Genomic DNA, 27,397 nt, shown 5'->3' with positions numbered 1-27,397 from the left:
GGCTGAGGCCCTTTTTGGGAAGTAGAAAATAACATTGTTAGTGGCTTTTTGGATTGCTTTAGAGAGCATGGAAACAATATCTCGCCTATCAAGTTCGGCTCTAGTGATACCTTAGTCCAGTTTATGGCACGTCTGAATAATTATTAGCTGCAACAGATTTGTTTCAAGTATTTTCATGTATGGTAGAGAAGTACAAGCATGGCGAATATTTCTTACTTCTGTTATATAGAATTCAGTGATTTGTTTTCATATTTTAATTGTTTTTCGTCCTCCATGAGAGAGTTGTGTAACTCAAATGGTGTTGCAGCTGCAAGTTTTCTAAAAAGGCAAGCGGCTTGTGAAACACTAGAACTCTTCAGCTGCAAATGAATGCAATGGCTGCTTACTGAAACACACAGGCAGCCCTTGAATGGGGTACTGAGTGGGAATTAATAGAACTTTGGCAAATGTAAATGCAAGTCTGGTCTGTTTAATGGACAAAAGCAGCAGCTAGAACTACACGAGCTGTGCCATGTGATGGAAGCATTAGACTGCAACAAATGGTATTAAACTGTGTCCAGATCTTAATACCAGATTGACCTTCATTCTCTTTGCAGTAAGTGTGTGGGACTTGGAGATTTCACATAAAATACTTATGGTTGACCAAAGGATTTTTGTCATTTTTTTTGCTACTGTCTTTGTTAATCCAGTGTTGCGCAATATCTCTCATATTGTGACCTACATGTTCCACAGGCTGCAACAAAGAAGCAAAAGTATGAAAAGATTAGTGAAAAGAAAATGTCCACTCCCGTTGAGGTTTTGTGTAAGGTAAGAGTTTACAAATGATGTCGTACTGTGAAATGGAAGTTCTTTTCTTATTTTTTTTTTAAAACTAGAGCCAATATATTAGATAATCTCACATGGCATTTGCTGCTGAATAATACTTCTCTGGCAGTGATGGGCGCCCTGTGTTTGGCTGCCCAGCAAGGCTGTGAGTGTGTGTAACAGGGCAGACATTCGCTGCTGTTTCTTGGCATGGTTCATGCCACCATCATTCCAGTTCTTGGTGACTGTCGGCTGTGTAAGCTCTCCAGCTCAATTAGGTGAGAGATTTCTTCAGCTTCTACAGTGAAAAGTTCCACATGTGCCCTCTTGGATAAAAAAAACCAAGGTAGAGCTGTATAGCTTGCCCGTATATACTTGTTTCTGCCTCTTCAAGATTGTTCTTGTTGTCTTCTGTATCTCAAATAAAGGCTGTAGTGGAATTGGATGTCAAGTGATCTTTAAAGCCGTATCGCAGAATGACATGTTTTTCCAATGCTACCCTTTGGGTCTTAAAATTTCTCTTGAACTGTGGCAGCCACGTGCTTGTTAACAAAGGTCCTTGAGAACACGTGGTAGTTTTTGCACATCAAACAGCAGCACCAAGGACTGCACTTTCTAGTCATGCACACTTGTATACCCTTACAGTCTGACAGCATCTTCCAAACTGCTGAACTGTTAAACCTTGTGTTTTCTTTCTTGTAGTACAGCACTATGCTGTATGCTATTACCTATTTACAAGTAGGCTTTAATATAGCATTAAATGTATAAATATGTAAAGCAGGGAATCTTTGAAAGAGGTTTTCATGGTTTGAGTCTTCACACTTAATAGTGGTAACTGACCTTGCCTTTAGTATGCTTAAGTAGATTATCAAGGAAACATGAGTGAAATCTTTTAAGAGACAATTATGACTTATTTCAAGACACCTAGTTAATAAGAACTGGGTTTAATTTGGATGAATGAAGTGCTTGAAATATGTTGTATGTTGAAGGCTTTGGTAGCAGAGGACTTCTGATGCATGTTTTGCAATCACGTAACAATTCTGGGGGAGGAATGTGTACCTAGTAACTTGCTGATCAAATCCTCCTTCTGAAATACAGAATAAATGAATAACTAGAGGCAAAGCAGAATTTACACTTAAGAATCTTCAGCCAGTTTTCCTCTGCCGTTTTAGACAGAAATACAGCCTTTTGCCTTCTTACATGGTTGTTAGAAGCTTTTTGCTGCAAGCCATGGCTTGATTAACACTGTTGATTTACAGGGATTCCCTGCAGAATTTGCCATGTATCTGAACTACTGTCGTGGCCTGCGCTTTGAAGAGGCACCAGATTACATGTATCTGAGGCAATTATTCCGTATTCTTTTCAGGTCAGTCTCAAAGTGGAAAAGTACAGAAATTTGTCAGTGCTTTGCCAGTTGGTAACTGCTCTGTGGGACTTGCACTGCAGAAAGCTCCTCCAGATGTGTGTTATGTAGGGAGTTGTTCTGGGACTTCCTTTCATTTCAGAGTTTGAAAAGCTGTTTAAAGGACCTGAAAAATACTGTACAATGTTAAACATGAAAGAAAAGATTCTCTTGTTTTTGTGTTGCATGATCTGACCACTAATGCTAGAGGATTGAGCCCATGCTTCAAGTTCTCTTGCAAGTAGCTTAAGAAATTGACCCCTTGGTAGAAGTGTTTGAGGCTTTTTATGTTTGGAGATTGGTGATGGGACTAGCAGTGGTGCCCAGGAGAATGGATTTCAATGGAGGGGAATAGTGCTGTTTCATTGAGCTTGTTAGAGAAACCAGAACATAAACTCAACCTTGTGAAGTGAACAGCATCTGTCAAAAGAAGAGCTGGTAATGATCTCTCAAGAGTCTCCCTCCAGGTTTCTGGAACCCAAAGCAATTTTTATTCGATGATCTACAGTACTGCAGTCTTTCCTTAAAACTATATATATTAAAAAAAAAAACCCAAACAAAACTGAGAACCTCAGTGCAAAGAAGTGGGTAAGCTGGGTTGTGAGGAAGTGCTGCTTCTACAAATGGAGACTTTTGCATAAACAGTGAAGAAAACTGCTTGATGGTATTTGGGCTTGCTTCAAGAATCCCTTTAAGTTAGTAATACTTAGCTTTCATAATCTCCAAAGGAGCTTATAAAGAGTTAACCTCTAGTTCTGGCTTTCAGCAAAGGCTTGGTATTAGCAATAAGGAAGTTATGATGTGTTAGTAAAGTATTTCACTCTTTTTTCTAGGACCTTGAACCACCAATATGACTACACATTCGACTGGACAATGTTAAAGCAGAAAGCAGCACAACAGGCAGCCTCTTCCAGTGGGCAGGGGCAGCAGGCCCAAACCCCCACAGGCAAGCAAACTGACAAATCCAAGAGTAACATGAAAGGTTAGTAGCCAAGAACCAAGTGACGTTACAGGAAAAAAAATTACACTAATTTGGACAATGTCGGCAATTTAAGTGTTAGATCAAGGAGGTGGTTTAAAAAATATATTTGGCTGTTAAATTAAAAAGCAAAACCAAAAGACGTCCTTGGAGAATTTGACTACTAACTTTATACCAAAATGTCCTTGTTCTTCATATCATTTCTTCTGGGGATTTTGGGTCATTTTAACCACTGCATCTTTTGCTCCCGCATTAACCACTTTCCAAAAACAAGAAACTGACTTGGTGTTGGGAATGTGACATTTTTATTTATTTTTATTTATATATATACATATATATATATTTTTATATATATATAAATATGTAATACAATCCAAAATCCTAGACCTAACACTTCTTAAGGGATAATTCTCATTAACTAGGCAAGGATCTAGAGACTTTGGGTTCTATTCTGTTCCAGCTGGTATAGTGCTGTGGGTTTGCTTCTGTTCTGTATGCCTCAAACGTTGGAAACAGAAAATTGTGAATGATCTGGCTTCCTCCAGTGGGTTTACATTGAGACATTTGGTCCAGAGTTAAGGGAAAGGACCAGCGAGCTCAAAATGTCATGCCTAAATCAAGGAGTAGCCCTGAACTGCTGTGGACTGCCAAGTCACAATTTTCTGAAGTATCTGGATGCTCTGGGGTGGGGCTTCAGGTTTCTTGACTATTTTTAATATTTGTAGGTTATGGTTTCAAAGGAAAATGTTGTGAAATGTTCAAGATGTAACTGTGTAAAAACTGAAAACGGAGTTCTGAAAAGGCACATATGATTTTTTTTACACATTCTAGAAGCTTTTTAAACTTTTTTGTGATCTAAATCTGTCAGTGTTAGTCTAGTAAGTCACTAGAATGAAACTGCTACAGCTAGTGACTATTACAGCCGGTCTTGTAATGAAACTAATTCCTCAAGATGAGCTGTGGATAAAATTGAAGTTAATGAGGTTGTTCAAGTGAGAATAGAGAAGCTAGGTTTAAGTTATGTACTGAGGTATTGCTAGTACTTGCTACTCTTCAGTACATTCTTGTCTTGACTCTATTTTTATATGTATAAAAATTAAGTTAACATGGCAGACTTGGAAATCAAAGAAATACAGAAGTGTTTATTGTAAATGTATCAAAACATTGTTTTCCATGTATTGTGGCAGCATTCAAACATTACCAGGTGGCTTTAGTAAAAAGAGCTATCCAAAAATACAACAATTCTTTCAGAAAAATGAAGTAAAATACCAGCCAGTCTTCCCAAGACTTGAAGAAAAAAAATTTCCATAGGATACCATTAAATATCAGATTCTTTGTGGCATAAAGTGTCCAACTTGTTTTGCTGGAGCCAACTGGTGTTAGCAACACTGAAGACTGTAAACCAGTTCCTTCATCTGAAACACCGGTACGTAGCAGACTCAGTGATAAAGCGCCCAGATTCAGATTGCTTCCTGAAATACAGAAGCTCTGACTGGAGTTCAGAACCCACTACTGAACCCAGCCCAATGCCAGAGTGTGGACAGGTTGGCTGTTAGAGCAGGAGGAAATAATCTGAGAAAAAAATGCGGATTCTTCATAATGGCTCGTGCTTAAAGTGAAGGTCTTACAGGAGGTGATGATCCGTAAATGGATGCTGCCCTGAAAATCAAGTTGTGTGTACTTGAAATACTGTTTTGCTGGTGAAGTATTCTGAGGTTTAATGCGCTACTCTCCTGGCTCAGGCAGCCTCTGACCAAGTGCTATACCATAAGTGAAGAAAAGGTCATTACAATGATTATCTGCCTCCACCTTCTAGTGATGATTTAGTGACAGAGTGCAAAGCCGCAGCTGATTGACAAGCATGAGTAACAGGGAAGCTGTCTTGCAGTTGAACCTTATAGACCATTTCTGTTTCTTGATGGGCATTCCTTATCGCACTGTCCTTTGATAACGAGGCCCATCACTGTAGCTATGGAGAAGTTGCTGTTTTTCTAGCAGAATTTCATTGGCTCTTGCACGGAGTAACAGCCTTTTGGGAGAATGACTCCCTCCTCTCCTCTCCCCATCATGAAGAAAAGGCTTGTGACCTTTGGATCGATCGAGCTGTAAAGTCAGCAAAGCATTAAAGTAGTGCTTGTCAAACATCTGAAGGCTTCCCCAGCTTCCTAAAATAGTTAGCTTAGTCTCTTCATCAAAGTAAAGATTCCAGATTTCTAAAATCCTACATGCCTTTTTGTGGGGAATATTGCCTGTTCATGAAGATTTTCTGAAACAGCTAAGCTCAAGCAGGAGGCTGTATGGGTTATATGTTGCTGTCACACTGAAGATTAATGAAATACCTGGTTATTTTTCCAGAGTTCAGTTAAATTCTCATGTAGTTGCTGTAGCAAAGTCTATGCTGAAGTGGCTTAAAAGGCTTCATGGTATCAAATTACACCCCTCTGGTAACCATATCCAGTTTAACAAATGTACTGGAAATAGCAGTTTACAGGTGCATTTATTGGTTAAAATCTTACAGTATACTGTATAAAGTGCAAGTGCTATTGAAGATCTGCATCTGGGGAGGGTCATGAAATCTTAATTCTTTCAAACAATGTCCAGAGATTTACATAACTTAGCTTGTTTGGACAGTGTGCTAGTTTATAGATATTCCTGGCTACCTTAACTCAATCCGTATTAAACCATCTCACTGAGTCCTGTAAGTTACTCAGTCTGAATATTCTGTTTGATTCCAGGGTAGCCTCTTCTGTCAATGGCCTTTTTTTCTCTCTTTTTTTTTTTTTTTTTCCTCCCCCATCCCTCTCTGGAACCGTGTGCAGTGTCTGTTGTAACAGCAAGATCAGCTGGTTTTGAACTTGGGAGCAGTGAACTGTTTCAACAGACAGAGCTTCTCTGCTGACTCTGGGAAGTTTAGCTCTCGATCTCTTGGCAGTGCAACAGTTGTTCAGGTGTGATTTGTAACAATGCTTACAGTCAGCTTCCCTCAGTCATAAAACTGACTCAAGCAGTCAATCTCCAGGATAAAGTCTATCAGTTCCATTTATGAGATGTGTTTAATTCACTTCAGTGTAGTTTTGTAAGCCTGTCAGCAGTCCCATTAGCATTCACTGGACGCCTATGGTTGTGGCAATATTTCTCAGAACAGACTATTTGTTCGCTACTTGAGATTTAGCCAATTGACAACTAAATATTTTTCATCGCTTGTCTCTGCAGCTACTTAATAGAGAAAAAGTTTGAACACTTCTCAAGTAGAGGAGCTTCTTAGAGTACGACAGTACAGTTAGTCTTCCCCCATTGATCAGATCTGCAGCTATAGTAATAGTAAAGCAATTTGAGTATCCCTCACATAGCATAGAGATTATCAAAGTTTGGGTAACACCCCGGAGGGACAAGGAGTGATGAATGTGCAGATTTGAGCTGGCCTTGTATATAGTGAAGATTTGTTAGAGATGCCGGCATAAACTCTTCAGCATGTTCTTTATACTGGCAAAGTCTTGTGTGTTACATGAATGTCGCAATATCTCATTTGACAGCTGTGGTTGGACTGTGTTTGGGAACACTTCTGTATAGTCTTGATAGGACTTGCAAGGCATGTTCTGAGTTGCATCCAGTTCCCTGTTGCTCTCCATAGAGTTGGGCATTCTCTTGCGCATGATACCTTGGTTTTGAGGTATTCTAACAAATAGCAGCATATGATTGGTTAGCATATCCTTTGTCCTCGGGTTCAGGATCCCATTTTATTTGAATTGTCCAGGCTTCTAAAGCAATGAGTTGATCTGTTTCTTTCCACACTGGGAGCACACTCCTCCTTTGTTGACTAGCTTTGGCTGCTTTGATGGAGAAAGTGGTTCAAATGATGAATCAGTGTTTACTGCTGAACGCACTAAATGGAAAAACAGTGTAACTTTCGTATGCATCAAGTAAGGGTTATGGACAACTTTATGCCAGTGGAACTAAGAAATCACTAGGATTTCTGTGAGAATTTGCCCTCAAGTGGGAATGACTGTCTTAATTCTGGTGCAGGATTTTTTTTTTTAGAATTGCTAGTGCTGGATTAAGAGAATTGTCCTTCAGTGCATTAAGATTGGGTTCAAACAAAGCTATTGAATTTCTTCTGAATTCCCTGTAGCCTGTTCTGGAAGAGTTAAAGCTGTCTTCTGGGTACTATTCAGATACATTTTTTGATTGAATGTCAGGCTATGTTTAAGACTTGTTTGCACTTGCTTCTCTCTGGATGACAGCACAAGCTATATCTGAGGTCAGCTTTGTCTGTATTTCACTGAGAAGAGTTTTCTGTTGCAAAAACTCAGAGCTGTTGCTCAGATGAATTCATACATTGACAGAATACCATGCTATTTGGAGGGCATCCAGAACGGAAACTTGCTTGGCAAAGTAGTCTTTGGTTGAGACTCCTGTTACCTCTTTAAAGCACAGTGCTACTACCTGAGTCACCAGAAATGAGTATATAAGCAGTCACATGAAGAGAAGGCTGGCTTAGCTTGCAGTAACTGGTTCTTTGAGATTTGTGTATGTATTCCTTTACTCTCCCTTTTCCACAATGTCTTGAACTTGTCATTTGGAGTACTGAACTTTAAAAGAGTTGTTCTTGGCGCCCTGCCTCCGCTGTCACATGAGTTGTTTCACTTGTCCTTCCAAGGACAGAAGTTATGCTAGTCACTGCCAAAGGTTCTCACTTCTGTTCTGGTTGCCCAGAGCGTTGTACATGTGAGCATGTAGGGAACACCAGTTACTGTAAGGTAAGTTATTCCTGTTCCTTTTCCTTCTGTCTGTGTGACACTGCTGTAGTGCATCTCTGAAGAGCACCGCTGCAATCAGATGACAGTTTGACATTCAAGGATATAAACACGAGACATTGCAGACAAGTAGAAAACAATCCTATGAAATTACATCCTGCTTCCTAGTGGCAGTAACACATCTTGTTTTCAAACTGTTGGTCTGAATTCCTATTTGAGGAATGTGGTGTCCAGCTGGTGCATAAGCCTGTTTTCCAATGCAGCAGTAGGTGTGAGAGGTGTGTGTTTGAGCTAAAGGGTGGGGTGGCAAATGCTGATTAGCTTTGGAAATGGACACCAGGAACTCTGCAGTTCTGAGGCGGAGCAGCATTTTCCCCTTTGAATGACCATAACTGATGTTTAATTCTCCTATTGTGAAGGCTGTTTCTCATTTTCATCCCGTATCAGTAAGTTGCCCTTGTGTTTATCTTGCAGGTTTCTGAGCATGGCGAGGATGGGACAAAGCAGAGCAGATCGGAGCAGGACTTGTCACTCCCCAAATCCTAGAAATTTTAGTTCATACGTACACTTGCCAGTGGCTGTGAGCAACCATTTACTTGGTGTAAAGAACTTAATATCAGTATAAACTGGCTCTGGGCAGTGTCAATGATGCTGCACTTTGAGTTGTAGCAGCTGTAATTGTGAATATTACTGAGATAGTGAAACATGGTGTCCAGTTTTCTATTGCATTTTTTTCAAGTGGAAAAGTTAACTAATGGTTGACACACAAGTGGAGAAAATTGTGCATATGCCAATTTTTGTTACCTTTTTACTTTGAACTACACTGCTTATGAGATCTCATTGTTTTGGAAGAATGGCATGAACAGTCTTCGGCAACAGTTGTGATAATTGTAAATGCTCACAATTGTGCACTCTTTTCTGGTTATTCCTCCCTGGGTTTTGAAAGTTGTACACTTAAAACATTCTTAAAAGTTGTTGGCTTCTATGTGCAACATACTAAGCCAGCTGACATGGTAGTAACCAAAGATTCCAGTTTTTAAGCATATGAAAGACTCTGCCTGCTTACCTGTGCTAGAAATAACAGCATCTAAAGTGAAGACTTAAGAGAAACTTAGCGACTACTAGATAATCTTTAGGACTCTGCATTAACTCTATAATGTTCTTGGTATAAAAGGAAAAACAGCATATTTGTCACGAAATTTAGTTAACATCTTACAACTGAACCTGTATGTAAGTTGCTTAGATAAATGTAATCACTGTAAACATCTATATGATCTGGGATTTTGTTTTTATTTTGAAGCGGGAGCTTTTTTGTTTACAAGTTCATTAAAAACTAAAAACTGTTTCTGTAAGGAAATGAGATTTTTTTTTTAATTTGCCTTGTTAATTCAGTTTAAGAAATCTACATTACCCTGTTTTTAAACCAAGTTTCAAGGCCATTTGTTAAGCAAAAGAAGTCATATTTCTTTCTAAATCATTTTAGATTTAGTGTTGTAACTCTTCCTCATTTTGTTTTTAAATAAATTTTGTATTTTTTCCTTGAGGGAAGGGGCAGTCTTGCATTTTTATAACTTGTTGTTTGAGACCAGCCCTCTATACTAAGATTGGATTTTTTTAAAACGAAATGGCATCTTTTGCAGACCCAGTACTGGCAGCCTCCGAGCGTTGCCATGTCATGCATTGGCTGGACTGACTTGTGATTGCTAGTTTTGAGAAAAATTTGAATGGAGTATTTGGATGGTTTTAAACCAAGGCATTTTCTTTCAAGTTCTTGTGAAGTGGATATGACCAGACTTACTCTTGTTCTTGGGGACAGCCTTGCGCCATGCAGAGTTCACATTGGTTACTCACCCAGGCTGTCTTCCTTCTCACTCCTATTCTAGCCCAGCTGAAAGAAAGAAATACTTTTATTGCTGGTAATTCTTTAACAGTGTAATTTATTCCTTTATAGCATGTCAGAATAAATTAAAAAAATGTCTGAAAATGCTGCCAGATGCCTATTGTGTAAATGTTGTTTGTATGTTAGCTTTTTAGACAGTTTCCATGCATGTAGCAGAGTTCCTGCTCACAGTTCATATTTTTACTGTTTGAAAAGGTCTTTCATTTTGAAAACCATTTCTTCACAATCTTAATACTTACACTGTGCACTCTGTCATCGCGGAGTGGTAATCTGGATCAAGGCCGCACTCTTGTGCGGTCACTATGCATACTCCCTTTATGAGAAGGATCTGCCCTGAGAAGATGTTAAACTTGAGCTGGAGAACGTTGTGTGCTAATAAACATTTGTATAGATCATTTGGGAGTGCAGGGAGGCAAAAAGTCTGCCAGGCTTCAGAAGTATCAGTGCACATTTGGAAACTTCTCTTCTGAGTCAGAGCGGTCTCTCTCCGTTACCTGGAAGGTGGAGGAAGAAATGTAGCTCATTCTTCTGACTAGAGTGTTTTTCTAGGCTCTGAGTATTGCCCCATCTGAATAAGGATGCTTTACAAGCAATGTCTCATGAAAACTGGTATGTTTCTAAGAACTGGTATTTAAAATACTATGTTATGTCCTTACATGTAATTTCTACTGTCTGGGCAATGCATCTGACAACATGCATTGGCAGAAGGGGAAGATGCATCAATGAAATGCCTTCTTGGCAGCTGTTTTCAGTGTGGCTGCTTGGAATTGTTTTGGCACCACTTTTCTTGCTTTAACATGACAAAATAATTTGTTTTCAGGAGAAGAAATCATTTCCTCTGTCCTTTAAATTTACTCATGTCTTTGAGGAGGGTTGTCAAATTTTGGAAACAAAACTGCCCTTGATAAGGACTGGAAGCAAGAAAGTTCATATATTTGGAGTGTCAAAATGCATTGGTTTGTAGTTCTTACAACTGCAAGCCTTGTCCTATGGAGGAGCACGGAGTCCAGTTAGTGTTTCAGACATGGTGTGTTAATAGAGATTACTTCTGCACAGAAATGTGAGCTTAGCCTGTCAGCTGTGTCATGCTGCTGCAGAAAACCAGCCTGCACCAGACATGCTGAACAATGAACAAGATGGCAGCCTTCCTTAAAGAGATGCTGTGATACTGAACACTCATTTGCTGTATAATCTATTTGGTTTGTAACAAAGACTTAAAACTGAAAGCATTAAAAACTATGTGGATCTTGACTTCTGGTTGCAGCTCTGCAAAGGTTTTGTGTTGGGAGGTTTATCTGCTGTCCTGATGCAAAGTCAAAAATCTCTGCAAGTAATTATCATTATAACAGAGGCCATAAAGCACAAAACTACAACCTCGTCCTCCCTGGAAAGTGCTAGAGTTCAGGTAATGACATTAGGTTCTGACAACAGGTTCTTAGTCGTCTTACTAAGCTGTGTACGGGGTTTCAAAGCAATTTATTAACCTCCTTATAAGAACTCTGAGAGGTGTCCTAAGGCCACCTTTTTTAAGGATTGCTTAATTTGGAGTGCTCATGTGCAGCATACTGGTTCATTATTTTTAACCTATTTAAGCCATTTCTTGTGAGAAGCAATTGAGAGCTTTTTTCTCTTCTCCCATAAAAGGCTCTGGAAGAAGGACAGACTGCTCTGGTCTCGGTTATTAGTAACGTTAGTAATGTTGCTCTCACTGCCTTGCTTACCGTTCTGCGTGGTGGTTGGGTATTGGTAATGAGTAATGGATTCAAGCCCTGGCTGTGTTGAAAACACTGTCACTCTCTGAAAACTAGCTATGTTTCTGGTAGGTGTGTCAAGCCTGCCCAGTGTGTACCATCCTAATTTTTTTTGCTGATTTCTATTGAATTCTATCTGTATGGGTGTTATTTTTCAAGTTTACGTGTTGACTTGCTCTGCTGTTACATTGATCTGCCTGTTCTCTCAGCTGGCTTTTTCAGGTGCTTTGCTTACAACTTGCAGGAACTTGTAGGTGCTTTGTGTGCTGTGCTTTTCCTAAAGCGGACTGCAGTAGAAGTGAAGACGCCTAAGTCATAGCTGTGCTGCTTTGAGCAGGAGGCTGGGCTAGATGCCTCCCTGCAGTCCCTTCCAGCTGGAATTTTTCTTTGATCCCAAGTTGGCTTTTTGCACAAGGCTTTAATTTCTCTTGACAGCATTCTCCAATTTAGAAGATTTGTTGCTTAGCCAGCTCTGTCAGTGCCATCTGCTCCTTACTTAATTGCAGTGAAATCATCATGATTTCATATCAGCTTGATGTCATAATACAAGTTTATGAGCACGGCAGGCTCCAGACAAAAAGGAAGAGTGGGCTGGAAGGAAGAGCTGTCTGCTCCGAGCACTAATGCCTCTGGAAACGTGAGGCAAGGGACGACGCAGAGGAAGTACCCTCCCTCCTAATAGGGCCTGAGTGGAAGGACTGCATTCATGGCGTGTTCTAATGTGGAAATGGCTCTTAAATGTCATCCTTGTTATCCAGAGCTAAACAGGAAGGGGGGAGGGTGGTGCCAGGTCTGTGTGCAAAGAATTGAGATTGGCTGTTGTGCTCGGACACAAGGATGTTCACAGTTCTCAGCTGCATTAATGAAGTTTTTCAAAATAGATCCCGGACTGTGTTGTCCTTAGCCATGAAGGAAAGGTGGTGTGTTAAGGGAAGGCTGTGTCCAAAACACAGGACTGGGTCCTTGTTTTTAAAGGAAACACAGCAGGCTCAGCTGCTTTGCAAAGCTCAGTACTAAAGGTGTGAAATCTTTTAATTTAAGACACTAACTTGACTTGTTGCATCATGTGAGATGTTCTTGGGTGTGACTATTGCTAGTGCTGAATTCAGGTAGCTGGAAATCGGGAGGAGCTAGGGAGTATTCTCACACCACGCTCAAGTGATTAGGTTTCCAAGTATTTTTGTCCATAAAATAACTGCAAAGGTGATATAGCTCCTTTTTCAGAGAACAGCTTGACACTTTGGTATGGGGCTGCTTCTGGAAGTACCTGAGCACACTCAGTCCTAACTGTTCGGTTTTCCTTCCCCTCCCCTGGAGCTTTTTGTTCCTGTTGATAATGCGGAGTGTTTTTTTGTAAACACAGCTGGTCTTAACTTCATTTCTTTCCCTCTCAGAGTTTGAAGGATAGCATCAATATGCGTAGCTGGCGGAGAAGCTTGCTCAGAGCTGCTGTGTGCTCTGCTTGTGTCCCAAAGAGCAGGCTCCTGGCTACCTGTGCTGCTCCCAGTTCTTCACCACCCTTGAGATAATAGTGAGCCTGAGCCTTGAGCTACTTTGCAGGTGATGGACTTTGAACTTTTTTTTAATTAAAGCAATTTGAGATCATTGGAAGGCCTTGAAGGAGTGTGCGTGCTGTCTTACAGGGTAGACTGGCTTTTGAGCTTTCCTTGTTGCAGTCAAAGCTCCTGCGTGTAAGGAGTCTGGGCCTTATCCTTTACAGCCCCATAAGTACGCAGGGCAGGTGCTTGAGTCGGCACAATTCCGATATCTGGCAGAGGTGGGGCGGTGGTACTTGCGTTAGTCAGCTGTGCTTTGTGTGACCTCATGGTCCCAGGACAGGGACACGATGAAGAAACCTTCCCTTTCTGTTCCTCATGCCTTGGATGAGTTGCTCGTGTGTTGCTGTGGCACATACTGAAGCCAAAGAAGCGCAATGGGACTTTTTCAAATGAGACCATCAAATGTGTTTAACTGAGAACCCCCAGGGTTTAAGGCTGCTCTCATCGGCATAGCTTACCCTGGTGTCTGTCTGGCTCGCCCTCACTGCTGCACATGCTTCTCTCGTGGTTTTTGTACACCAACTGGTAACTCCACTTCTCGGCGCCATGCGTAATTTTAAAGATCCTCGAGCCCATCTTTATATGACTGCAAGGACTGATGTTTCGCAAATCCTGCTGTCTCCAAGTAGGTGCGGTGGGCTGATCCCAGGACCAGCTTGAGGCCTGCAGCTGGTTCCAGTGTTCAAAAGCAGTTTCTCATTGCTGGCCTGCAGCTGGACCAAGCTGGCTGGCCTCTGCTGATAGGGTTTGCCAGATCTTCATCTGCTGGCAACTGTAGGCAGGGCTTTGCCCAGGCCAGGCAGAAAGGAGCAAGGAAGCGTTTTACCTGCCTTGGCGTGCAGGCAGGTACAGTCAGGCAGTGGGGGAGGAGAGCAGAGAGGTAAAGCTAGAAATGGGTGTAAGTCCTTTGAGCTGAGAAAAATCACTTAGGCAGCAAACAGATTTGTTCTTGCATGCTGAAGGCTTCCCCCCGGCACAGCTCTGACTGGTGCTGAGCTCGTTCCTCCTCCTCAGTGGCTGTCAGCGTGGCAGCAGCTGGTGTTGGGCCAGGACTATTTGCAGCAGGCGTGTCTGGGTCAGGGTTACCTGGTGGGGCAAAGCCTGCAAACAGCATCAGGAGTGTTTGCATGGTGGAGCGTGTGTTCATCGTGTTCCTTCGGGGCTGGCACTTACATTACAGGAGTCAGACCTCGGGTAACTCCTGCTGCATGGCACTGTTTGAACAGCAGCCATGGCCAGAAATTCCTGCTGACTCACATCCTGGAAGTGCTCACCTTCCTTCCTGAGACCTCTTTCTTCTGGGGGAGGAAAGGCGAGGAACCCAGCTGTGGCCATTCTTCCCTTGGGCTGCCCAGGAAGTATTAATTGATGGCTTTTATTAGATGGGCTTGTGCTACAATGGCCCTGCTGTGCTGCTTGTGTTTGGGTAACCAAGGAGCATCAATAAACCTTGTTTGCGTTGCACCCCCAGCGTGGGAAGGTGTTGCTGCACTAAAGCTGAGCTGATGTGGCAGTAGTGATTTCCCAGCTGGCTAGCCTGAATCCCTTAAATCCCGTAAACTGATTATGGGCATAAGTCACTGCTCAGTGACCTTTCTCCCTCTCACTGACAGCTTTTTACATTGCACCTCTTGACCTTCCTTGTACCTGCTGGCGGGGGGCTTCCAGCCACAGGGCAGCGCAGGTGGGATGTGAGCTGGGCAAGGAGCTGTGCTCTGCCCACCAGTGGCCAGGGCTGGCTCGGGTGCCAGCCACCGGCATGCTCTGCCAGAGTCTGGCAGCGTGTTCCCAGGAGGCAAAGCATGGGCTTGGGAACTTGATGCTGATTGGAAGTGGCTTGTTTTTGCTTCCTGACATGCAAACAGCTCACAGGGTCTGGTCTGTGCAGTGCTCAGGGCTTGTCAGCTCGCTGCTCCCACCCCAGTCCTGTGTCTCTCACAACCCCAGCTGCAGGCAGGGGTAGGTAGGTAGCTGCGTGGGCAGGATCCCTTCAGTGGCCAAGGAGAGGTGGGATTGGGGCACTGAACAGACTGGCTCAGTTGTGCCTGGGAAGCTCTTCCTGGCTTGGCTTTTCTGAGGAAGGAGTAGAATGTGGGTGACAAGGGACACCTTCGCATCCATGGGACACACAGTGCAAGGTGTGTTTAAATGTATTTATGGCCCTTCACAAGGGGGGAGCAGGGGGAGGAAGCAGCTGCTCTAACACAAGCCAGGTCCCAGTGCCAAGATCACATGGGCAGCTGCCTGCTCCTCTTTTCCTAGAGGACTCTGGGGGGGGGGGGGGGGGGGTGTCTCTCCCCCCCTCCCCTCACCCAGGAAGTCCTGGGGATGTTGCCTAGTCCCTGTCCTCATCCGCTGGTGAGGGGAAAGCCTGGCACCTCCTGCTACCTGGCCTCCCCCTGGTTCCTGGGGGTTCAGCAGCTGGGCTGTGAAAGTGGAGCCGGTGCCGCTGTCCTCGGCAGGGTTGCTGGGTGACTGGTAAACACAGCGAAGGCAGCAGTGGGGGGGCCAGCTGCTCTTCACCCCCATTTCCTGAAACCGGGGCACAGCTGAGCCTGGCAGCCAGGGCAGCAGTGAGGGACCTGGCTTGAAGGGCAAATGGCTCTGCGCTTGGGACATAGGGAACCCCAGCTCGTGGGTGAAAACAGCCTCCCTTGCCCTGGCCAGGCGTGCAGCACATGCTGGTGACCCTCTGCAGGGCTCCTTGCCCAAGCCCAGGGGCCTCTTGGCTGCGGGAGGTGGTTTGTTTCTTACCCCAGCATTATGTTTGCCTGCCCAAAGGAGCTCCACCACCAGAGCAGTTGTGTGCTGAGCCTCCCTGGGGCTGGGCAGCCCAACACCGAGGGTCCCAGAGTGGCAGCATCCCTTCGGGCCGTGCTGCCTATTAAACATCCAGTTTGCAGCAGCTTCCCTGTAACCTCTAGGAAAAAGTTTAGGTACAAATATACTGGAGCAAGCGGGGCACAGACAAGCCTATTGCACGCTTGGGTCTTCCTAGGTGTGACACAGTGGCTTCTGTGGAGCGCGGTGCCAAGCCTGTGAGGTTCTAGCACATGTGGGACTGCAGTGGGGCTGTTACCTCCAGCGCTGGCAGGCTGTGCCTCTGGCAGGTAATGGGAGAGGAAAGCAGTGCTGGGAGCAATCCTGCTCCTCTGAATAGCTTGCCAGCTGCTGGTGCTCGTTGATGTGGCTGAGCCATGGTCCCGGGGGAATGCGGGGTACTCGGGATCAGTGTTGCGGGGGGAACTTTGTGGGATGGGAAGGAATCCCAAACCCCAGAGAACACTTTCTAGGAAAGAAGTGCGTGTGCCCAAATCCCATTTCTAGAAGGGCAGGGCAGCATCCTGTGTGGATCTATGGCTGCTTTTACTCTCACCGTGGTAATCGAGAGCTGGGGCTGAAGTCCTGATCTCGGTCTCTCTGCCAACATCCTGGGAGGTAAAGGCTTAACCAGCTCCACGTCAGCTCTCTTGACAGGTCTCCAGCTGCCCTGGAGCTGGCTGCTGGTGTCTTCAGGGTGTTGCCCTGCTCTGGAGACCTGTACGTCCGCTCTGGAGTGGGTTCAGAAGCGTTGGCCCAGCCCCAAGCTTGGTTCCCCTCTGCACCCTGCTTCCCTCCGCTCTGTCCCGGTCCTCACCCTAGTGATGGGGAACAGCCATGAGCATCCCGGCTGTGTGGGGGCAGCTGCTGCGGAGATGGTACCGAAACTGCTGCGGCAGCTCTGTCTGCTCCCAGCCTGCATGTCAGCATGCTCAGGGGCATGGGAAAGCTGGGGCGGTCCTCAGCAGGGCCAGCTCTGCGTGGCTTTCCTTGCTGTCCTTGTGCCTGCCATCTGCAGCTGAGCCCCAGCAACCTCTATGGGAAAAACCCCGATTCTGCTAAACCCCCTGTGGGTGATCTTAGGTGAACACAAAGCAGCTGAAGCCTTAAGATCATCCTTGTGCCCGGTTGCCAGGGCTGTGACAGTCTGTGGAGCTGTGCCCCAAGTGGGACACAGCTGGGGGACCTGCCATATCTTTTTGTCCCCCAAGAAAAAGGTTTTCTGTCGTGCTTTGTCCGAATGTGGAGGGGGTTTGGAGGTGCTGCTGTGCCAGGCTGTCAATGGTGCTGGAGGCTGGCTGAAGTGTTTCAACAGCTCCGCTGCAAGGGCCCTTAAGGGAGAGGGGGTGGTCTGGAGGCACAGGCAGAGCATGGCAGAGCTGGGTCAGGGCTTGCCTCCTCTCTGGGTCTGCCAGATCAGCCCTGTCTCTGCCAGCTTGGCTAGCCTGCTGCTGCTGCCATTTGGGGCGTAGGCAAATGTCTGCAGTGCTTTGCATGTGGGTTCGAAATGAAGTATTAAAAAAGACCATTTTATATCTACCAGATAACACAGCTCAGTCTGGCTGCCCTCTCAAACCCACCCACCCGGTTCCTGGGTCCCTGCAGTCCAGCTCAAGAACTAACACCGCTTTTCTTTCAAGTGGGGAGAGAATAAGCTGCTTGTTGCTTCAGCTTGCATCAGGCAGAGCGTGGTAAATCCCTAGTGTCTAGTTGGGCTTTGCCTGATAGCCGGAGTATGGAGGTGTTGCTGATGGAAAGCTGAGCGCAGCGTGGGAAGTGCTTTGGCTTAAAACGTGTGAGCTGCCACCCAGTCTCTTTCCTGGAGAGAGGCCCCCAGGTGCAGTGTCTGCTCCTGCCGGGGTTGGTCCCGGGCAGTTGGCTTTCCCAGGCTCCAGAGCAGAAGGAGAGGCTGCCAGCTTGGGGCAGAGCTGTCTCTAGAAGGAGAGATACGCATCTGACTAGCACATCCTGTTAGATAAGCACTTCTTTTAACGTGCTTGCTGGGTAGGACCAACGCCTACCTTTCAAAGCTGCCATCGAGTTGAAACAGCTCCCGCTGTCGGCAGGGTTTCATCAGGCGAACACGTACTGCGGCTCTTCCTCCCACCCGGGAACGCCGGCTCCGGCACTGCGAGGAGGCTCCGGCTCCCACCTCCTTCCCGCTGAGAGCATCACCATGGCCCCTGGCAGGAGAGGAACCGAGAGCCTCCCTGCTGCTGCTGAATGGGCTGCCCCTGCCCATGCATCCACCCTGCGCCTCTCTCCTGGTCCCTCTCTCCGCCTTTGAGGCACCGGGGCTGGCTGAGCTCCGGCTGGTGGCAGGGGACATTCCCTTGCTGGTGGGCTTGGGAAGGAGGGTGCAGCGTTTGGGTGTTTCCACACTGGGATTGTCTTCCCCAGCTATAAAAACTTCTAGGGTATTTCTTAAAACACTCTGAAGTGGCTTCTCTGTCCCATACAAATGTGGGGCTCCTGGGCTGAGCCTGTTCTGTGCCATATCACCCCTCAGCAGCTGGCTCTGGCTCCTTCATCCCACTTAGCCCAGATTTTCTTCTAAATAGGTCGCTCATTAATTGAGGGCAAGTACAAAGTTGCTCTGTTTCTCTTAGTCCTCCTAGGCTGGACAGACCCACTTCAGGAGCTGCGAGACCTGGGGCAAGGCTGAGTGATGAAATCCTTGTTGGCTGCTGCAGCTCCAGCTAGATTCTCCAGCTCCAGGACTTTGGTCGCTGGTGTGCGAGGCCAGGGAGGGCAGGTCGTCTGGGCTGACTTTCTCAACAGCCATGTGAAAGCCCGGCCCTTGCTCATTTGCAGGACGGAGATAGTAAAAGCAGGAGTTTGTTTTGTGGCTGTTGTGCGGAAGGAGGGAGGAGTCCTGGTCTGATGGGATGGGGTTGTGTATCTCTATGGTGGTGGGGAAACAAGTGCTAGATCTAATCCTGCCTTTGAAAGAACTGCTCAGCACGGGGACACTGATGCCAGGCCAGGTGCTGGGGGAGGTGACAGCGGGGGTGCAGACCCCAGCAAGGGCTCAGTGCTGGGGAGAGGGGACAGTGTGAGCTTTGCTCTTCACCTCCCTCGTGGGGTGTTGTCGCTGTGCTGTGCAGACCCTGCACGTGCCCCAGCTGTAAGGGGATCCTGGGGCAGCTGGGCACTACAAGCGGGGCAGCCCATGGGGCCCATCCCAGCAGCTGCCTGCTCCTGCCCTGCGCAGGCTCTGACTCCCAGCCTTTGTGTGTGTGTGTTTATCTTTCCCTGCTCGTTTCCATGCAAACAAGGGCAGACAGAGGGAGCCAGCTGCAGCCCCTCGTTCCCAGCTCCATGGACCAAAGTCCAGCTGGGAGCACAGCCCCAGCCGGCTTGTGGCTGCGAGACCTTTTGCTGCCCAGGGAGGGGTCCGCTGGAGCAGGATGAGCCATGGCTCAGGGTCCTGCCACCCTGGTTATGGCATTACCCTGCTCCTGGATGCTCTGGGGTGGCCGAAGCAGCCATGAGCTGTTATATCCTGTGCAGGAGCAGATCCCCAGCCCCGGGGTAGGGGTTAGTGCAAGGGCTTGGGCCACTTCCCTAGAGGAGGAGGCAAGATAAAGCCAGAGCCCAGCCCATGGTGCTGAGGTCGAGGTGCACATTGAATCAATATTGGTTCACAACAGCCCCTGGGCCATCGCAACGAGGGGAGCGGGGCAGGCAGCTGCTACCCGCCTGCCCTCTGGGGCTGAGCCTCTGCAGCGAGTTGTGCGCAGTCTCTGCTCTCTGGGCAGGGCCAGCCAGAGGAGGATCAAAGCCAGTCCTCATCCCAGGCCCCAAGGGGACTTGGGGAGGAGGGAAAGGTGGTGGGAAACTGCCCTGTTGGCTATCGGCTCACGCCGCCTCGTCCCTCCCTGGGTGAATTTTGCTTTCCCAGGCTGCCAGGTGGGAGCGGGGCAGGGTGAGCCGGCCCCGCCTGGGTGCTGTGCCGTGCTGTGCCGAGCAGGTTTGGAGCTGCTGGGCCTGCTCTCCAGGGTGGGGAGGGCTGGGAGCTGCTGACGGAGGGGCTTTCGGGTGGTGCGTCGGTCTGGCGGTTGAGCGTGCAGGGCCATGCCTCCTGCCCCGGGGACGGGCTGGGCAGGGCTCTGGGCGCCGGCGGGTCTGCTCCCCGGGCTGGCGGGGCTGTGCTGCGGGGGGCTCCCACCGAGAGCCCTCGTGCTGCCCCCGCCGTGGCTGAGCGGGTGTACACGGGGGCTGGCACTGTGGGTGCTGGCGGTGCCCTGTCTGCCTGCATACACTTTGCTCAACCAGGACAGGGCCGCTGAGCGCCTGCCCTGCTGGGTTTGGCACCCGCAGGGCTTCAGGCGCGCCAGGCAGGCCTGGCAAGCGCTGTCTGCCAACATGACCTTCCTGGGTGCTGACTCAGCAGGGTGGGTGGCTGCGAGCCCAGGCTGGGAGCTGGGGCGGCCGCGGGTGCTGGGCGGGCTGAGCCTTTCTGTGGGCACAGGCACCCACATCCCCCAGCCCTGTGCATGTGCTGGCAGCCACCCTCACGCTTGCACCCACCTCCGTGACTTCTGCACGCTTGGACTCCTCCTCGGGAGGGCCCTGTCTGCCCCCTCCCTCTCCCCCTCCATCTTCCCACGCACACGCTAATCCCATCCCGCTGCCGCAGCGAGAGCGGCTCAGCCGCTGGGCTGGGTTTGCACGTTCAGCTCCTGATCTGGGGGCCCTGGGATGCTGTGGTACGCCCCGGGCACTGAAGCACACAATCCTGCCTGGAGGGAACTGCCCAAGTCCCCATCCTTCTGTTTCCAGCATAGTTCCAGGGAGCTGGGCAGCTCAGCAGCGCGGCCGTGGGGGGCAGCTCTCTGGAGCCAGGGAGGTGGCGGGTGTGGAGCAGGGGGATGCGGTTGCAGAGGGCCCCTGGAAAGCCCATGCAGAGTAGGCAGGACCAGGGGTGCGTGGGAGAGCCCCTGGGGATGCAGATGGGCTCATCTGCTCCTCTGACGCTCGCTGGGTGCGTGCGTGTGTGTGTGTCTGTGTGCGCACGCATGTGCATGTGCACCCTCACCTCCATCCCAGCCCTGCTGAGCTCTTTGAAAATCTGCATATGCACAAAGCCATAATCCCAGGAGCCTTTCCCTGGCTCAGGGGTGTCTTGCCCTTGGCAGCAGATAAGCCGGGGTGCTCCAAACCACCTTGGGGATGAATGCTGAAGCACAGCGGCATGATGCTGCAAGGGCGACGACGCTGAGTGTGTCGGGCACCCAGGGGTGCCTGCCCCCAGGGCTGGCACTGGGGCACGTTCATGCCACGCTGTCCCACGGAAGCCTGGAGAAGGGCGATGGGACGCCCTGCTGGGGGTGCTGGTGAGAGCTAGTGGGGTGCAGGCATACAGATGCCACACCAGCACCCATCAATCCCCTCACTTAAAATCACCCTGTTTCCCTTCAGGCCCTGGCAGCGGGTGGCATTGCCTGGCCCCCCGTGGGGGCCCTGTGCCCGAGGCCAGTGCAGGACACGGGGATTAATTTTAAGCCGATTGCTGCTGCCCGTTAGGGAAGCGCTGCGATACTCGTCTGTGGTTCCCCCCATGGCTGGTGGGTCGCAGGGGGAGCACGGCCACCATGGGGTGGCACCCAGAGGGGCAGGGTGAGGTTTTGCCCCTTCCCCAATCCATTTGGTTTTGCTACCACAGCTTACAAGGGCTCGTCACCCTGATGGCCTCTAGGAGTGAAGGTGACCGGCCCCTGTCCTGCCGCAGCTCGGTGGCCTGGTGGGACACTCGTAGGACCCTCCTGCCCACCTCCACCCTGGGCATCTGCAGGGATGAGCCTCCCCATGCTGGGGCAGGGATGGCTGCGGGCGCTGGGGTTTGGCTTCCAGCACAGTGAGTCTCCTCTCTAGGCAGCAAGAGACCCCCAATATTTTTTTGGAGCAGCCCTGCGGGCAGAGGAGAATTTATGGCCGCCAAGTTTCTGCAAAGACAATTACTGTGCAGCACTCTTGGAGGGGGTGGAGGGGGAAAAGCTGCCCAAAAAAGGGAGTGTGGCAGCCCTGGGTGCTTTCCAGAGAGCAGGGAAAATGGGGGGCTCGTCCTGCTAGGAATAAGGAGGAATGAGCATGTCTGCCTGCAGGCCCAGGGTAAGCAGCCCTGCTTTAACATTCCTGCTGCATCCTGGCTCCCTCCTCCATGCTCGGGCGTGGGGCTGTGCCAGCGGGTGCTGCTCCCAGGTGGTGCCGGCTGTGCGGGCTGACTCAGGGCAACACCCTTCCCAGCATGGCCGGCCTCGCCGCAGCACCCAGTGGCATGGGGCGGGCTGCTCCCGGGCTGGCGGTAGCGCTGAGCTGGTGGAGGCTGACCTGTGCTGAGTGTCTGAGCGTGCCCCAGCAACTCCATGCCAACACCGTCTCACCAGTGGGGAAACTGAGGCAGGGAGCATGCAATGCCTGTGACTGATGCCAGGGTGGCTTCTTGCCCTGGGCGGCGTGACTCCCCTTGCTGTTGTTGGCACAGAGCGGCACGGCTGCCTACCCCACCCCAGCCTGGGGCTCCGGCACTGCCCTGTGCCCGCTCTGCAAACCGCAGCGCTGCCCAGAGACCCTGGCTGAGCCTCAGGGAGGGACAAGGCTTTGCTCCTCCATCCCGTGCGGCCCGGCCATCCTCACCCCAGCCAGCCTCACCCTGGCCATCCTGGGGCGGGTAGCAAAGCCCTGGCTGTGTTGTTCTCAAGGCAAGGGACAGGCAGGAGATGTGTGCCTCAGTTTCCCTATCAGGTAGATGGGTCAGCACTCCAGACTTTATGCCCAGAGTTGCTGGAGCCACTGGTAACCCATGTGCACGGGGCTGGGGGAGGCACCTGGTGAGTCCCAAGGGGGACATTTGCTGAGCATGGGGGCTCCGCTCTGCCCCCGCAGCTGCTGGCACCAGTGCTACTGCCCAGGTGGGTTCTGCACCTGCCCGGCTGGAAGCTGGTAGTGAGAGGTGGGTAGCTGAACCCCAGCCCTGCTTTGGTGATGAGGAGGAGACTGGTGCTCCCCCGCAGCCGCTGGGGCAGCTGGTTCATGGGCAGGCTGGGGGCAGGTCAGCAATTCTTCAAAGGGCTTTTTTTGGCCAAAAATTAACAATATTGTCCAAACCTAAATCTCTCTCAGGGACAGGGTCAGCCTTGATAAATTTTCTGGCTGAAAAAAAGAGGGAAAAAGAAAGAAGGAAACAATCAAAGCTCTCTGAGTTGGCATTTCTTGAACTGAGTGACGTATTTTTTTAATTTGGGTGTGTGTGAGAGAGGCATGGCTTTCCATCCTGCACTGGCATGTCATGTAACCCCCTCAACAACCAAAATCAAAACAAACTGCTTGGAAAGGGTTGAAACGGAGCGGTTGGAGCCATGGCAAACCAACAGTGCTGTCGCAGGGAGGAGGCTGGGTTTGGGTTTTGGCTTGTCATTTCCAGAGAGGTTTTTTGATTTCCACTTTTCCTCCTCGTGTGGGACGGGAAGGACTTTCCCCATCCCTGCCCTCTCCCAGCTGGGTTTTGGGGTGGCCTCTCCGCGCAGGATCCCCTCGCCCTCCCAGCCCTGTCCCATCCACCTGCCCATCCCAGGCACCCCGAACCCCACTGGGAGCCTCGGGAAACCAAATGGCAACAGCTCCCCAAAGGGGCTGCCGGCCTCTGGGTCCTGGCAGAGCAGGCAGTGAGCACTGCAGGCAGCACCAGCTGCATGCAGGCATGGTTTGCCCAGCTCTTCCCTGCCAGCCCTGGGGAGGGGACAGGGGCATGCGTGGGAGGGTGCCCGCGGGGAGGTGGCGGGCACAGGGAGCGTGGGCGATGCGCGGCCCTGCGTCAGCAGTGAGCCCCACTGGGGTGGGCTGGGTGCTGCCGGCTGCGCCCCACTGAGTCAGCGGGACGGGTGTGGAGGCGGTTAGCCCTGTGGCGTTTCGGCACAGGCTGGGGAGCTGGGAATGGGCCGGGTGGGACAGGGCTGCGTGACGTGCGGGGTGGGCCATGCCAGCAGCACGGTGCAGCGGCTGTGTTGGCGTCACATGGCTGTCCCCGGGAACCTGTCCCTGATGTGGGTGTCTGTCCACCTTGTGGGTGGATGGGGCTGGCTGCATTTGGGGGCAGTGGTGGCTGGAGGATTAGGGCCTCTCACCTATCCTGGCCAGGAGATGGGGACCAGCCCGACCAGCCCAGCCACCCCACAGTGTCCCTTGGTGCCCTGCACTGCTCGTACAGCCGGGCGCGGGGGGCTCATCCATTGCTCAGCCATGAACTGCAACCAGAGTGGGGGCAAGCAGCATCCCTGTCCCCATGGCACCCACCTGGGACAGGCTTTGAATCTCCCTGGCATCAGGGCAAGCAGGGCATGAGCTGGAGAGGGGACACGGGGTCAGCGGTGCGTGGGGAAGGAGGGAACGCTGGCTGCTTCTCCGCTGACGTGGGGACGGTTCTGCTGCTGCATGGGGTGAGGGTGCCCGGGGGGGAGCCAGGCAGCCCCAGCCCCTGCAGGGCCTGCCTGCTGGGTGCTCCCCGGCCAGGGCTGGCAGGGGTCCGGGTGTAGGCAGGGTGGGCAGGGTGAGCTGGGCTGGCAGAGGAGGCAGGAACGGGCAGGATTGGCAGGGTGGGCAGCACTGCCGCCTGCCGTCCGCCCTGCCCTCCCTACCCGGCCACGCTGCCTGCGCCTGCCTGCGGCACCCGCCGCCTTCCCTCTCCGTCCTGCGCCTGCCTGTGCCTGCCCCTGTGCCTGCAGGCAGGCAGGGGCCCGATGCAGGCAGGGGGCTGCCGGGCAGAGCAGGCGTGCGGGGCTGGCAGCTCCCGCTCCTCACCCTCCGGCAGCGCCGGGAGCAGCCCCACGGGGCTCGCTGCTCCCGGGCTGGGGGTCAGGCCAGGTCAGCAAGCCGCGGTGCTGGCAGGGATGTGATTAATGTGAGGTGGACCTGAGTGCCCAGGAGCCTGCAGGGAGAGATCCCAGCTCCCGGCCGAGGCAGCCTCTGCCCGGGGTGCTCGCGCTGCCCACCAGCAGCAGGGACAGGGACGGTGCATCAGTTCCCTTTGCAGGAACACGGCAGGGCTGGGAGCTGGGGGAGACACGGAGGGGGACAGTGCAGGAGGGCGAGAGCAGCCCCCAGGGCTATGCTCCACAGGCAGCTCTTCTCCCTCCTTTCTGCCCCAAACTGTGCTGGCACCAGACCATAGGCTCCCACCCTGCTCCCAGCCCCAAAGGACCGGCCAGGACAGAGTCACTCGGGAGTCGAGACCTTTATTGACCCCAGGGTGGCTAGGTGGCATGTGCAGGGCAGGAGCGGTGTGCAAGGCCTTCTGCCCACCAGCCGCATCCTCTTGCAGTGAGCAGTGACCCACAGGGACATCCATCACCGCCCCCCCCCCCCCCCCCCCCCCCCCCGGTGTGGGGCAGCTGGGGCTGCCTGGGCTGGGTTGCCCTCCTCCCCGTGTTTGGGGTAACCAGGGGGCTCCCTTCCCACTTGCAGCCCCCCCATGTGGCCCCGTACCTCAGTCACTGGCTCTTCCACTCTTCCGCAGGCTGTGGCTCCCCTGGGATGGGCCGTTTCCAGCCGCCGAGCCATGGCCCCAAGAACAGTATTTCCAGGAATCCCCAATGTAGCGCCTAAGGGATTCCTGGGAAAACTGGACCCTGAGGGCACGGCGACCCGGGCTCTCCACCAGCCCTGCGCGTCCTCACCACCAGCCGGGCTCCGCGTGTGGCTGATGGGGATTGCCACTGCCACATCCCTGCTGTCCCCCCGCCAGACAAGGCTCCCACATTTCTATACAATCCCTCCCGCTGGTGCCCAGCGCCGGGCTGGGGGTGCTGAGCAGACACGGGGGTCCCTCTGCTGCAAGGAGAACCCTCCCCATCTTCCTCTCCCCCCTTGCGCTCGGCAGAGATCTTCTGGAGCTTTGGGCTGAGTCCTTTCCCATAGCCAGGGGTCAGCTCTCCTTGTGTCACTTGTCCCAGTGGGTGGGGGGGTCCCAGAGGTCCCCAGGGTGCGCAGTTCCTCCCTTCCCGAGCTACAGTGCTTCATCTCAGACTCCCAATTGACCAGAGATGCAGCACTGCACCTTGGGCTGGGAGACATGGAGGAGCCCACAGTCACCCTCGCTGCGGCTGGCGTGAGTCCGTGGGTCATGCCTTGGCAAGGCTCTGTGTCTGTCTGCCCAGCTGGGTGCAGGCAAAGAGGTCTCCCCACCTCCAGAGCCATGTCCCCCCGTCCTCCGTGCCCAGCCCCAACACAATGGCAGGACAGGCCTGGGCTTGGTAGCTCAGCCTGACCCCAGCTCCGCAGGGACAGACAGGGATAGGGACAGATGGGGGGTGTTGCCTCCAAACCCGTGTACCACTCCCAAGAGCCCGTACGGAGCTGGGTGAGAGGGTGAGGGGGACAGGAGTCCCCCCAGGGCTGCCGCTCTGTGAGGCCAAGACACCCCCGGACGGTGTGGGGCTGTGGGTATCACGCAGCACATCCCTTGCTGCCCTCTGCCCCTTCCCTGTCCTGGGAGATGGGGAGCATGTGAAAGCTCCTGCTGTCCCTCCCCACCCTTGTCCCTGTCCCAGTCCGCATCTGAGGAGAGCCTGCAGCTGGCCAGCACCTGTGGGAAGGCTTCAGCCTCCACTTCCCAAGCTCAGATGTCAGCCAGATCTGTTCCCAGGGTGGCAGGGCTGAGCCCAGCCCTTCCCATGGGCAAGGACCAAGGGCTGTGGGAGGGATGCCCCCTGGACCTTCACCCTCGGGTCTGGATGGACTTCAGCCCATCTGGACCAAAGGGTGAGTATCTGGGGGGAAGCAGGAGGAGAGGGAGGATGGAGGGAGCGGCCGAGCCCAAAAATGTCTTTCGCAGGCGAACACTAACATCCTGAGCAGAGCCGAAACATGATAAACAGACCATCTATCACAACTGCATCCCGCTGCCGGGCCCCGGCAGCCACAGCGCTCCCAGCAGCCTGACGAGAAGCAGATGGCGCACCTCCGGCATGAGCTCCTGCATCCGGCACTGGGCCCCCCCGGCTGGGCGCACCCAGCTGGGAACCAGGGCAGAAAGCACCCTGTGCAATGTGCTGGGCTCCCCTGTCTGCTGCCCCTGGTTCATGGTAGGAAAGAGTGGGGTAAAAAGCCCCATGGTGCCCCAAGCTTGTGGCATCCATCAGTTGGGAACAAGGTTTGGGAGCAGCCTTGGCCAGCACAGGGTTATCTCCATACCAGCAACGTCCAGGCCAGCCCTGAACTCCAGCCAAGTGTGGGAACAGTCACAGGGATCCAGAGTCAGGGGAGGTGCCACAGGGACCCTCCTGCCACCCTACACCTTTCCAGAGCCTCTGCCCCACTGCTGGCCCCACCAGGCAGTGCCCCGGCCCCGTGCGCACCCCAAGGAAGGGGCCGCTGTGCTTTCAGCAAGGAGCGATGTGTGGCACTGCAGTGTGCCCTAGGAGCCAGCCCC

General features: G+C 51.2%; 1 protein-coding gene across 4 annotated transcripts in view; it reads left to right on the top strand.

Moving 5' to 3' along the window:
• The window catches only part of CSNK1A1 (casein kinase 1 alpha 1), a 35,483-nt gene extending 25,251 nt beyond the window's left edge, over positions 1-10,232 (top strand). For 2 of the 4 annotated variants that reach the window (XM_059825529.1, XM_059825526.1), the window contains 4 exons: positions 733-807; positions 2,064-2,170; positions 3,040-3,188; positions 8,414-10,232. In XM_059825529.1, the coding sequence (XP_059681512.1) occupies positions 733-807; positions 2,064-2,170; positions 3,040-3,188; positions 8,414-8,421 (339 nt within the window). In that variant the 3' untranslated portion in view covers positions 8,422-10,232. Of the gene's footprint in view, positions 1-732; positions 808-2,063; positions 2,171-3,039; positions 3,194-8,413 lie in introns of those variants that run through there. The other 2 variants (XM_059825528.1, XM_059825527.1) reach the window with 2 other exon arrangements.
• Positions 10,233-27,397: the final 17,165 nt, after the last annotated feature.

Source organism: Gavia stellata, chromosome 16 (genome assembly GCF_030936135.1).
Source record: "Gavia stellata isolate bGavSte3 chromosome 16, bGavSte3.hap2, whole genome shotgun sequence".
Classification (NCBI taxonomy): Eukaryota; Metazoa; Chordata; class Aves; order Gaviiformes; family Gaviidae; genus Gavia; species Gavia stellata.
The sequence above is the reverse complement of the archived record's forward strand: the minus strand, read 5'-3'. Positions and strand labels throughout refer to the sequence as shown.